At 44.6% G+C, this 12,886-nt stretch overlaps 2 protein-coding genes across 2 annotated transcripts; both read right to left on the bottom strand.

Moving 5' to 3' along the window:
* Window positions 1–1,607: 1,607 nt before the first annotated feature.
* Window positions 1,608–2,579, bottom strand: LOC117739428 (free fatty acid receptor 3-like). The gene has a single exon (XM_034545822.1). The coding sequence runs from the start codon at window positions 2,577–2,579 to the stop codon at window positions 1,608–1,610; it is 972 nt and encodes a 323-aa protein (XP_034401713.1).
* A 7,003-nt stretch (window positions 2,580–9,582) lies between these two features.
* Window positions 9,583–10,599, bottom strand: LOC117739136 (free fatty acid receptor 3). Its single transcript, XM_034545432.1, has one exon. The coding sequence runs from the start codon at window positions 10,597–10,599 to the stop codon at window positions 9,583–9,585; it is 1,017 nt and encodes a 338-aa protein (XP_034401323.1).
* Window positions 10,600–12,886: the final 2,287 nt, after the last annotated feature.

Raw genomic sequence — 12,886 nt, 5'->3', positions numbered from 1 at the left:
GAATAGCGCTGCAGGTAAGAGGACGGAGCCTTTGAGGTGGATGCTCCGTTTTTATCATCTGGTTGGCAAGATCTGTCCAGAGGGACACGTCTGCATAACCATTCATGGTCCCCAGACGATGCATCCTCATGATTTTGGTCGACCACCTGCGCCATCGTGAGGTTAACGACAATTTTTTTCCGAAATGAGTTACTTTTCGAAGGAAATGGTTTTGAAAACTTTGGGAGCCGTGAAAGGAAGAGCTGCTCTGAGCCGTCTATCGTAGTGCGGTTCTACTGGAGGTCGAGCCGACTGCATCCAGCATGCAGCGTTCTGCAGCAGACTACCTGGAACAGGAGATGAGATTCATAAAGGTGTTTTTATACATTGTAGGCGTGCACAATAAACTCATAAACGAACCGTGGCGGTGCAGCATACATCGGGACACTATAAAGGGATGTTATCTGTGTGCTCATGCACTCCACCTTCAGAGGATGCGCTGCCTTCACTATTACTGGACAGGAAGTGGCCACAGGGCGGTTATCATACTCTTGTTTGAAAGACATACTTTATAACTGTTCCCTTGTGTAATCTCGGTGTTTACACTTCCTGCTCCGAATTAGCTCGGCGGTGTGCCGTCTCCACTTCCTGCCGATGTAACATCCGCTGGTTTTTAATTGCTTTATCCCTCGCTCCTGTTAAACCCTCAAGTTTGATTAAACGGTTTCCTGCGTCACCTGTACCCAAAGGTCGTGTGTGTGTGTGTGTGTGTGTGTGTGTGTGTGTGTGTGTGTGTGTGTGTGTGTGTGTGTGTGTGTGTGTGTGTGTGTGTGTGTGTGTGTGTGTGTGTGTGTGTGTGTGTGTGTGTGTGTGAGAGAGAGAGAGTGAGAGAGAGAGTGTGTGTGAGAGTGAGTGAGTGAGAGATTCTCTGTCTGTCCACCACTAAAATCAAGCAAACGCAGGACTCAAGCCGGTGTGTGAGTCCGAAAGTACCGTTGAGTTATTTCCGGTACTTATGTCACCTTGTTTACATTTTGCTTAGTTTATTTATTTATTTGAAGTTTAGTTTGTTTGATTTCACGGTGTGACCCACGCGCTCAGTGGAGCGTCAGTTTGACTCCCAGAGCGTTTAAGAAAGTGACGCCATGCTGAAGTCTCACTCTTAACTGCCTTTTGTTCCAAACTGTGCATTTACTTAACTTACGATTTTCTTTCCTATTTTTACGGTGGAACCAAAATGTTATGTTTGTATTAAATTAGTGTTAATGAGCACGGAAATGACTCCGCTGACACCACTCAATTTAAACTTTGAATGTTGCAGCTTGAATCGTCAGATAAATACCTGAAAACTAAACGTGCACATTGAAGTGACTCCTCCATCCCTTTCAAGCTCTGGAGCAGGTGGAGCACTTTGGGATTAATAAAGTGAAGTCTCAAAGTACCAACATGACGGGAAACGAGGACACCGACCGCTCTGTTAGCCACAGGGATTGGTTCATCTCAAACTTGCCCAAAGCCTCTTTCATTAGAGTGGAATAACAATTCTCAACTATTCATCGTGTCCATTTTTTTTTTTTGCATGAAATAAACAAACAGACCTTTTACGTTTAAACATTTCTCCAGAACGTTCAAGGAAGAGGGGCTTCCTTGTATCTGTCCGTCTTGGAGGGTCTCTGGTGAGGAGCTCCGCACCTCAGGATGTGCAGCTTCGCCATGATGTTCCTGTAGCAGTGGTTCAACATGCTTCTGACAGCCGCCGAGGAGAAGTAGAAGATAATGGGATCCAGGCAGGCGTTGAAGGCGCTGGAGAGCAACGCCACGTTCCTCCACTCCTCGCTCTCCCGGCGAACGAAGCCCACCAAGTGGGAGGCGTTGTAAGGCCCAAAGCTGACGGCGAATACGATCAGGGTGCCGAGCGCCAGGCCGATGGCGCGCAGCCTCCGCCGCCTGCCGATGTTTGGGAGACGCGACAGGATGAGGATGAAGTTGATGTAGCAGAAGCAGCAGATGAAGAAGGGGACGCAGAAGAGAACGAGGAAGAGCTCCAGGCGGAACGTCGCGACGATGCTGAGCTCGTCTTGGGTGAAATTCAGGTAGCATGTGGGTGGAGGCGAGGCAGACATGGTGCTGTTGTCACGCTCGGCTCCTCTGCTCCACTGGGCGTAGGGCATGATGTAGACGATGCTGAGGTTCAGAGAGGTCCCCACCCAGAACAGGACGCAGGCCAGCACGGCGTAGCGGGGTCTGCGACACAGGGAATACCTGAGGGGGTAGGCGACCCCCAGGTAGCGCTCCACGCTCACGGCTGTGAGGAGCAGGGTGCTGTTGTAGATGGTGACGTAGAATAGGAAACCGGTTAAGGGGCACAGGGCGTAGGGAAGCAGCCAGACCATGCCGTCGGAGGCCTCCTTCATCTTGAACGGCAGGCAAGCCAGGAAGATGAGGTCGGAGATGGTGAGGTTGAGGAGGAGGACGTCTATCGGCACCGCCCTGCGACGCACCTTGCGGCAGAAGGTGCAGAAGGCCATGATGTTGGCAGGGACCCCCATCAGGAAGGTGACTATGTAGACGGCAAGCAACAGGCGATGACTGTGCAACATGGCGGCTGCTCACACCAAGCACGGACTCTCTCAGACACTAGAAAACAAGAATAATTGAAGCTGAATAGTTTATATTTTAGAAACATATTCTGAATCTGTTATTGATGACATTTATCGAGGGCTTTCTAAAGTTTGGTCTGGTTATGGCTCTACGGGTATTGTAGTTCGACCAGCCGCTGAAATACGGAAACAACTTCTGATTGGATTGGAATGGGATTTTGGATAGACAGTCATGGTCCCCAGAGGATGAATCCTAATGCCTTTGCTTATCTGATGATTTTACCTTTGGCGCCACCATGGGGTTGACCTTTGTGGTTTTGAGTGAGGTGTCTCGACAATGAACCAACGCTCATGGTCCCCGGAGGATGAGTTGTAATCGGCTCCAATGCTTTGGTTTTTGACCAAAACAAAGCAAAACTAATCACATTCCCATCCGCCTGAGCTGCACTTTGTGTTTTTATTGTGTGTATCCACCATTTGTGGTTGAACAAAATAATCATAAAAGTGGCGTTTATTTGTGAAGATTATCTTGCTGAACAAAACGTATCAAAACATGTTATTATATGTTTGTAAATAATCTAAAATCCAATGGAAAGATCCCATTGGCTTTGTGTAACGAGAACCAGTGCAACATAACGTACGTCATCCTTGCAGCACTATACCTGCTCAACATGTTAACATTGCCATTGGGAGCATGTAAGCATGCTTATTAATTTAAAAAAAAGGAAACCCTGGATGTTACATTCATCTGAATATCAATCAGATTTAGTTCTGCTGGAAAGGCAATGGGTCTTTTATCCTCCTTTTCTATCCCCTAAAATTAAAATGTTCCAAGTTGCTCCAGAAATGCCTCAACAACTTAGTGGCAATGATTAATTATTTATTCCAATAAACTCTTCTCGCTCATTGTAACTATTGCGAGTAAAGATGTAGAAGTGTTGCGTCAAATATCTCACAAACTGTCTCATTTGAAATAGTCATTCTCTTTCAATTGAAATCAGGTATCTAAGTGGATGCATACAACTTGAGAAAGGCGAGAATACAGAATTCAACATTGAAAAAGTGCGAGTTGGTTTCGGGGTACGAGGATACGTTACTCTATATTCTTTTTTTATATTTCTTAATGTCAAAAAAAGCCTTTGAAAAGACAAACAGCAATATGTTAATCGGTCTTTAAATACTTTCCAGTACTTCCCCCGTCTGAGGCACTCAGCCCCGAGCCTGGAAAGGGTCATCTTTTTAAAGAAAATCAATAAAAATGAAAAAGTCACAAATACTAGAAAACATTTTTCTAAAAATACTCGCTGGAAGTCTTTGAAACCGACACTCCTTCAAGTTAAACTAATGGACTGTCAACATCTAAAGTCTTTGAATTCCAGCCTTCACCACCTTACTATCAAACAAGGCCCACATCGGTTCTAAAAAAACAAGACGGAAATATGAATACACATCATTGATACGCTAACTCACCTCTTTAAAGCTTGAAGAACCCGTCTCTCCATCACCGGCTGTCCTGCCAGACGCTGCAGCCCTGTGGCAGCATGCGTGGCCTCCTGGGAGCAGAGTGTCGGATCAGATCCCAAGGCTTCACTTGATATGCACGTCCTACTGAATATCTGCTACATAACCGTCATGGGATGGGGGGGGGGGGTTTAATTAGCTCCCGGACACAATCTTTGTGATCCTCCCTGTCCAAACAACGTATCTCAGCAACCGCTCCAAACTCTCGCCGTGATGTAGCTGGAAAATGTGTCGTATGAACTATTCTGTGTGTGAAAGGCTACGGCGGCGACAAAGAGCAGAGCAGGTGTTGAATACGGGCATCTCTCTGCACTGCCCACCAGAGGTTCCCATAAAGACCGACTTTTTTTTATTTTGTATTCACAGCGACGCTTAAGCAAATATGCATTGGCTTCAAAGTTACGCCTTGCTTCGCTACTTTAATTTACAGATGAGTGTGTAATCGGGGGACATAAAAACTATCTATTATCTGACAGTTTACACGCCACGATCTAGTGGGTCTGTCTTTGTTGTCCAAATGGCTGCAGTCTTCAGCAGAGAACGTTATCCAATCAGAATCTTTTTTATTCTCAAAATATCATTTTTTTGTATTCTTGATATTCACTTTGGATCATTTGCATTTATTTGGTTGTTTCCACGTCCTTTGGTTTTTGACATTTGACCTTTGGCATATTATCTCCGACCAGGAGGATCATGGCGATGGGTGTGTCTGCGTGTGTGTGTGTGCGTGCACCTCTACGTCTGTCCGCGGCTAATCCCGCATTCTGCCGCAGCAGACCGCATAATATGTGTGCTGCACGCTCAACGGCCTCTTGTGGTTGCGGTCGACTCACACTCTCTCACACGCCTCCCGGCTCCTCACTCACAGCTCACAACGTGACAACACAGCCGAGTGCGTCTCCCAACACCTGTTGCTCTGCGGTACCGCTGTATGCTTTTGTTTCGCTAACGGCTAACACAACTCCCACGCACACACACACTGCTGCACCTCGGCCACGCAGCCCGGTGACTGCTTGTTTCTAAATTTGAGTGCAATGTGTGTGACCTCGTGTTACAGCCCATTAGTGGCTCACGTCGCCAGTGGTCAGTTGTTTTGTACGCTGCGTTTTGGCTAACCATTAACAGCTTACTGGAGCCACCGGTACACACACGCTCTGCTGCTCACTTCATTTAGTTTTTAGCAAGATTGTGTGTTATGCAACGACTTTGAGCCGAGGGCTTGCATGTTTTTAATTGACATGAGTTGCCAACTTTTCAAAAAACCTTGGAGTGAGATTTTGTCGGGGTGACCAAAATGTACACACGTTGGTGGCTCAAAGATCAGGAAATTGGAATTCATTTGGCGTTGTACCCATGTTGTGCGCTGCATTCTGGTGGTTTGTGGGGCCCATAGTCGTTGATAGGGGCGGCCTACTGGAGATGGACGACATTGGTTACATTCTGTGAAGCAAAGACATGGTGGTTCGCCTCAAGGACATGTTGGTTTGAGTAGATGTTATTTCATGCATTCTAGAGGATTTTTGGGTGGTATGCTAAAGTTGTGCAATACCTGAACTTATTCTGATTCATGTTCATCTGCTCATGACTTGCAGGGCCTTCTAGACTTGAGCTAAACATTCAACCAGAAAACTATTGTTGTGCCTCAATGACTGTCTGTCTATGTACCACAATATAGCCAAATTAATAGACCTGTGTTTAAGATTTGACCAAGGTAGGTTGATTGACATTTTGATTACAATGACATTCAACTAATTCTTAACTGAAACCTAACCTATATTGTTAATAATTGTATTCTTAAGAGCAAAAAAGCAAAAAATGACACAAGATTAGTTAGGGAGAAATATTTGTCATTATGAAACAAAAAAGTGCAACAAATAAAGTGCTTAAACAGTAGCCTTTTTAACCAAAACAATGGTTCAACACATAAATTAAATAACAAAAAATGAGGTATCGGAGAGCAGAATATTTTACGATTTGTGGGCAAGGTTGTACTGGCCTGTGGCCTTCTTGGAGGCCTTGATGACCGCTGAGGGGGGCTCCCATCTGAAGCAGGGCTCCAGGTTGGCCATTTTTATGGCACAGGCTATTTCTGGTCTTTGTTTTATTTAGTCCCACAACTGAAAACACCCTCTCAGCATCTGCATTTGAATGGGGCAACACCAGGACCAGCTTGGCGACGGCAGCAAGCCTCTAAAATACTTTGGCTCCTGTCACCTATTGAAAATGAACCAAGAACAAAATGGAAAAACATACCATATTTTGTTTTCATTAATACTGTAAGTATACTGTAACACACTTCAGATATGCATAGTTTGCATCATGTATGACACTATATGCATGCATCAATACAAGCAACAGATGTAGTCGAGCCACACCTGCCAAAACAAATGTATACCTTATGTTTCCTTGTTGCCATTCCAGCCCAGAAGCTGTCCATATCTCTTCATATCTCTTCATATCTCTCTCTGTCCTGTCTGTTGCTCCTCTGTCTGTTGTCCTGTTGTTTCTATAAACTGTTCTGGCTGTTCTGACAGTGGCTGGTTCTTTAAATAATATAATACATTTTGCCAGGCAAAGGTCTTTTATGAGGCATCTTTGCTACCTTAAAGAATTAAAATGTTTTTTAATAACTACTCTCATTTACAAAAACATGCCTAATTCTATTGCACAAATGTCCTGTCTTTATGTTAAATTCTTTGGAACCTGTTCAAAGTGCTGTTTGGAAAATGATTGAGAGGGTCCTTTTCTTTGGCCTGTAAATAAAAAGATAAATGCTATGTGAGCAGCCTTAATAAACAATGCTATGATGTTGTGAGCATGCAGAATACAAGAGGTTAACAAGGTGCTCTCCTGCTGCTTTATGACAGCTGAGTTTACATTCAACACACAAAACACAACAAATCATTTCTTTAAAGATTTAAAGTTTAAGAGAGTTAACATACCTTAGTCTTTAAGTTTAAGAGAGTTAACATACCTTAGTCTCTAAGTTTAAGAGAGTTAACATACCTTAGTGTCTACGTTTAAGAGAGTTAACATACCTTAGTCTAAGTTTAAGAGAGTTAACATACCTTAGTCTCTAAGTTTAAGAGAGTTAACATACCTTAGTCTCTTAGTTTAAGAGAGTTAAGAGTTAACATACCTTAGTCTCTAAGTTTAAGAGACTTAACATACCTTAGTCTCTAAGTTTAAGAGAGTTAACATACCTTAGTCTCTACGTTTAAGAGAGTTAACATACCTTAGTCTCTAAGTTTAAGAGAGTTAACACACCTTAGTCTCTAAGTTTAAGAGAGTTAACATACCTTAGTCTCTAAGTTTAAGAGAGTTAACATACCTTAGTCTCTACGTTTAAGAGAGTTAACATACCTTAGTCTCTAAGTTTAAGAGAGTTAACACACCTTAGTCTCTAAGTTTAAGAGAGTTAACATACCTTAGTCTCTAAGTTTAAGAGAGTTAACATACCTTAGTCTCTACGTTTAAGAGAGTTAACATACCTTAGTCTCTACGTTTAAGAGAGTTAACATACCTTAGTCTCTAAGTTTAAGAGAGTTAACACACCTTAGTCTCTAAGTTTAAGAGAGTTAACATACCTTAGTCTCTAAGTTTAAGAGAGTTAACATACCTTAGTCTCTACGTTTAAGAGAGTTAACATACCTTAGTCTCTACGTTTAAGAGAGTTAACATACCTTAGTCTCTAAGTTTAAGAGAGTTAACATACCTTAGTCTCTGCTCCTCCCGAGTGTCTCTTTGAACATCTTCTTCTGTTGCTAACTTCGGGACTCTTTGGGATAAATAGGATGTCTATGCAGCGAACAGGGTTACAGATGCGCTCCTTAGCGCCACCTATCGTCGGGGAGTTTACAAAGGAACGAACGCGTCTCGGGGACAGACCTCCCACTCTGCCCAAAATCACAATTAGTTTTTGCCGTGAGAAATTGGTTGTGTGGCGTGAGTGCGTGTGAAAACAATCAAATGCGTGTGTCACACGGCGAAACCGTGAGAGTTGGCAGCTCTGGTTTTACACACAACACAGCAGAGATGTGTACCTTTCTCATTGATTTATTAAGGGGGCTATATAATGCGTTTTTTTTTTGTGTTCAATATGTAATATACTCTGTACTCAATGTTATTGTTTTGCATTCACAGAGTTATATTATGATGCGTTCATCATGTCGACGTCCCGCCTTCTCTTTCTCTTTTCAGCATAAACGTCTTCACGCCTCTTCTTCACAAATTGAGCATAATAAAATGACCTCACGTCTTTTGCATTCTACAACTCCCCTGCGTTTTGTTTTTATCGATGTAACGTGATGGTCATGATATCTAAATGTCTTGTTTGTTTTGTGTGATGAATTGTAGTTTTTTCTGTGTTGACTTTACTGTCAGGATGACTAACAGCAACAGTGACATCTTATGACCATTTGAATGGACGCCTGGTGAGGCCAAGTGAAGATAAGAAGACGTGTTTTGGGCAACAAGGTCTCCTCTATTCTGTCAGGGCCAATCTCCAGTGCATGAAGCATGGTGGATTTCTAAAGGAGGGGCAGTCATCTTGGGCCCTCAGTGCTAATTAGTCATTCATCAACTGAGCGAAATTGATAAAAGGTCACAGGTCAAGCATAAGACAATGAAACAGTAAGGAGGGTTGAAGAGGAACACACTGTATCTGAATGTGGTTTCTCAGATATGTCTGATAGACACACTTGAGATGATAGAAAAAAATCCTGCATATTTAATGTCTATTTCACAATTTTTGGGCAAAACCTTTTGAATTGTATATTCATTTTTAATATAACTTATACAACTTGATTTATAGTATATATTTAGATACAAAACGACCATTCCATATATATATATATATATATATATATATATATATATATATATATATATATATATACTGTATTCCTCTAGAAACATCCTAAAAAAATTAATTTGTAAATAACATACTTTATTTTGACGGACATCATTCTACAAGTGAAAAGACCTAAAAGATAATTAACATGTTCAGAAACCGAGCGGTAAATGCACCAGCAGATATTAATTAAAACGTCAAACAAAAGTTGACGAAAGGCCTCAGTGGAGCGGTTTCGACTCGTCGCAGCAGGAAAAGCTTTGACAACACTTTCCAAAAGAGAACATGACGATGTTTGTAGTGTTTCCCCGGTTACAGCGAGCAGCGAGGGACGGACAGCACATCGGTCGACCTCATCTGGTGTTCAGCCGCGTTCTCCACTGACGGCTTTAAAACCGAGTCGTGCTGAATCAAAGGGAACATTTCCATTTAAATGTGCAGGGTTCAGGTCTGTATAGTTGGCCAGTCCCAATGTGTGAAATGAGTCACTTTGTATCACCAGCAAAACCACTGACATGAAATGGGATTTATCAACAGTCCACACTTATGGTCATCTTTTGTCCAATTTCTTTTTTTAATTCTTATTTGTCACTATTTTTCCACCCCTCAATCCCTGAAGTCACTGTGACCTCACTCCTGACTTTCTTTCGTCACCTCGGCCGCCACCTGGCTCCTCTCGGACAGCGTGTGCGGCGCCCTGACATGCGCAGCAGCCCCGTTGGGATGCCGACACCCCTCATTCCGGCTCACTTGGCTTTGCCGTCCACAGACTCTCCCCACGATCCCCCTCGACACCGCTGGCGACAGCATCAGCATGACCACGGGCTCCAGGAAAACGTTAAAGGAGCTCGTCAGCATGGCGTACGTCCTCCACTCAACGTTGGCCTCCAACACGAACCCCACGATGTGCGAGGCGTTGTAGGGCGCGTAGCACACCACGAACACGGCCAGCGTGGAGAGAGCGACCGTCAGGACCCTCCTCTTCCCAATGGGGCGCAGGTTTGAGCGCCACACCAGCGTGACGCAGCGCAGCGTGCAAAAGGACGTCACAATAAGAGGCCAAATGAAGAAGACGATGGACATCTCCAGGCGCAGGGGCAGCAGGACAGCCAGCTGGGAGGCGTTGAAGTGCTCGAAGCAGACCGAGACGTCGTCCTTAACTGAGACAAAGTTAGCCCCTCCTTCGGCCACAAGGGCAAAACTGAGGTGGAGGAGCACCACGAACCACAAGGCAGCGCTGATGAAGCAGGAGATCCGAGCACGGCGGTACCTCTTGTAGATGATCGGGAACGCGATGCTGAGGTAGCGCCCCACCGTCACGGCGGTGATGAACAGGCAGCTGCCATACAGCGAGGAGAAGAGGAAGAAGCTGTAGACGGGGCACACGGATGCCGGCAGCCTCCAGTCCTGGAGCAAAGTCTCCAGGGCCTTGACGGGCAGCCAGGCCACGAGCACCAGGTTGGCCACGCAGAGGTTGAGCGCATAGACCACGTTGGGCGTGGCGCCGCGCTTGCGGGCCTTGCGCGCATACACGCTCAGCACCAGCACGTTGGCGGGGAGGCCCAGCAGGAAGGTGAAGATGTAGACGAAGAGGGCGACACAATCCTTGGAAGACACCTGCAAGTTGTCGACGCTGCCAAGGGCCATTGGAGCAAAGGGAAGCCCTGGCTCCAATTTACCATGACAGGGATGTGTCTTCAAAACAGGAAGAAGGTCTCGACACACAAGGAGCAAATCATGGAATTATCTGAGGGGCAGGTGTACGGTTGTGCTTGTGTCCTCCCCATCCATCAACCACGTCTTCGAACAGCACAGATGGTCCGTTTGGGGCCGCCGTGTCCTTCTCCGAGCTGGTGGGAGAGCTGCTGTCGTTCCAGGGTTTGTCAAACTCCGCTCTGAGAGGTGGACAACAACTCTGAAACTGGAGAAGAAAAAAAAAAAAGGAGGCGGTGGCCACAAAGTGGGTAGGAAGGGGAGGTGCACACGACATCGTGACAGAGATGCAGATAAGGAGACGCATCCAGTCATGCAGAAGAAGGGGGGGGCCTTTAGCAGGCACCAGGCTGCCTTAATTGCCCTCTCAGTGGAGGGCAACAGACAGGTAGCATCTGGGCCCTTAAGTGCAATGATTCAGGCTAATTCAGCGTGTCAGGAAGCACATGGCCATCCCCTTAAAGCCGAGGCTGTCTAAATGAACTGGAGGGCCGGGGCAGTAAAGTCATAAATGTGCTGAAGTTGATGGTCGATGCGAGGACAGGATGGGTTGGGCTTTGGGAAACGTTGACTTGTTTGTGTCGCGTTGGGCGCTTTTCTCCGTTTTATGGTGGAGGATGAGTTCTTTACTGAGTACGTGTGAAAGGTGGGTGCGCCGTGCAGAGAGAGCTTTTCGGTGTAGAAAATGGAGCAGAAAATCACCGCGGCTTGGTGCAGGAGCATTTTATTAGGAGCAGGGTGACGGGTACCAAGAAGGGGGTTTTTCCAAGAAAAGACCTGCAGAAGTTCAAAACATGCGAGCAGTTGGATTGGTCGGTTGAACCACTGCTCAAAATGTATGAGTTACTCTTCTGATATCTAGTGAAGTATTTACAACACATTCACCTCGTTTATTAGGAGAAGTTAGTACGGGGCGTCATTCACCTCTCATATTTCTTCTCAGTCGTGTTTTTCAGGAAGCGTTCGGGAGGTTGCTGTGGGTGTTCCCATCACGAGGACCATTTATTATCGCCAGCTAAGTTTCAATCACAGAAGACTGACTCAATGATTAATTTAGCTCATATTGAAATAAGGCATGAATCCCACAATGTTCTTTAATGTTCTTATTTCCCCTAAATCTAAATATTTGCTCAAGAACCAAACACTTAAATGAGCAGTGTGTAGGATGATGATGTCCGGGGATTTATTGAAATAAATACATTGATTATGATATTCGTAACTACGTTTGTGTTAAATCGCCTGAAACTAAGAATTAGAATGAGCCCATCATATCTACACAGGCAGCGGGTCCACAGAGTGCGCCTGGTTGCAACGCCATGTTTCTAAGGAAGCCCAGAACGGACAAACCTGGAACCGCTCCCGTGTTTACCTGAAGGCCACCGTAGTTCTCTTACACTTTGAAAGAAAGGGGCGAGCAGAAGGGTATTCATGTGCATTATACTTGATGACGTCCCAAGTTCGAGACTTCCCTCTCTGCTTTTCTGGCTTATGTTCACAAATATTGGTTGAACAAATATTTCAATATTCCTAAGCCATGGCAAAAACATTGGACCTCTTAATTGATGCAGTAATAATATACATTATAACCTACAAATATGAATTTTCTTGACACCTGGGGTCAGCGGAAACAGGTTGTGAACACAACGTTGACGTATCATCTTTTAAGTTCTTATGGCAGTTTCGGAGAAATATTATCGTTCATTTGGAGTCTGTGTCCACTGGATGAACGTAAGTCGAAAGCTCACTTTCTTTTGTCTCTGTTTTTGGTCTCCACCACCTGAGGGAAATATCTCTCACTGATGATCTGAGGTAGGATATGTTTTCGCATTACCAGGTGCATTGTGCTTAAGGTATGATATGCAGCATAACAAAAAGAAAGAAATCTCTAGTCAATCACAAAAGTGAGTGTTGGTGTCTTGTCTGTAGTCCTTCTTCTTATTTTGCTGTGTTTGGGTACATTTCTGGCCGTCAGCAAAGAGCCAAAATCAACGTCTTATGCCCATCGAAAAGCAACTGTGAAAATTGGATACTGAGGTATGTGTTTCAATTTCTCTTCTTTTTGAAGTATTGTAAATGGTAAATGGACCTGTACTTGTAAAGTGCTTTTCTAGTCTTCCGACCACTCAAAGCGCTTTAACATGACATCATTCACCCATTCATACACTGATGGGAGGAGCTAAGGTTCCACCTGCACATCAGCAGTAATTAACATTCACACACC

The sequence above is a fragment of the Cyclopterus lumpus genome, chromosome 11 (assembly GCF_009769545.1).
Source record: "Cyclopterus lumpus isolate fCycLum1 chromosome 11, fCycLum1.pri, whole genome shotgun sequence".
NCBI classification, from domain to species: Eukaryota; Metazoa; Chordata; class Actinopteri; order Perciformes; family Cyclopteridae; genus Cyclopterus; species Cyclopterus lumpus.
Note: the sequence above shows the minus strand (reverse complement) of the source record. Positions and strands in the feature narration are given on the sequence as shown.

Bases quoted from the DNA above. Each gene is read 5' to 3' on its own strand.
- LOC117739428 (XM_034545822.1), bottom strand. From the start codon at position 2,579: ATGTTGCACAGTCATCGCCTGTTGCTTGCCGTCTACATAGTCACCTTC.
- LOC117739136 (XM_034545432.1), bottom strand. From the start codon at position 10,599: ATGGCCCTTGGCAGCGTCGACAACTTGCAGGTGTCTTCCAAGGATTGT.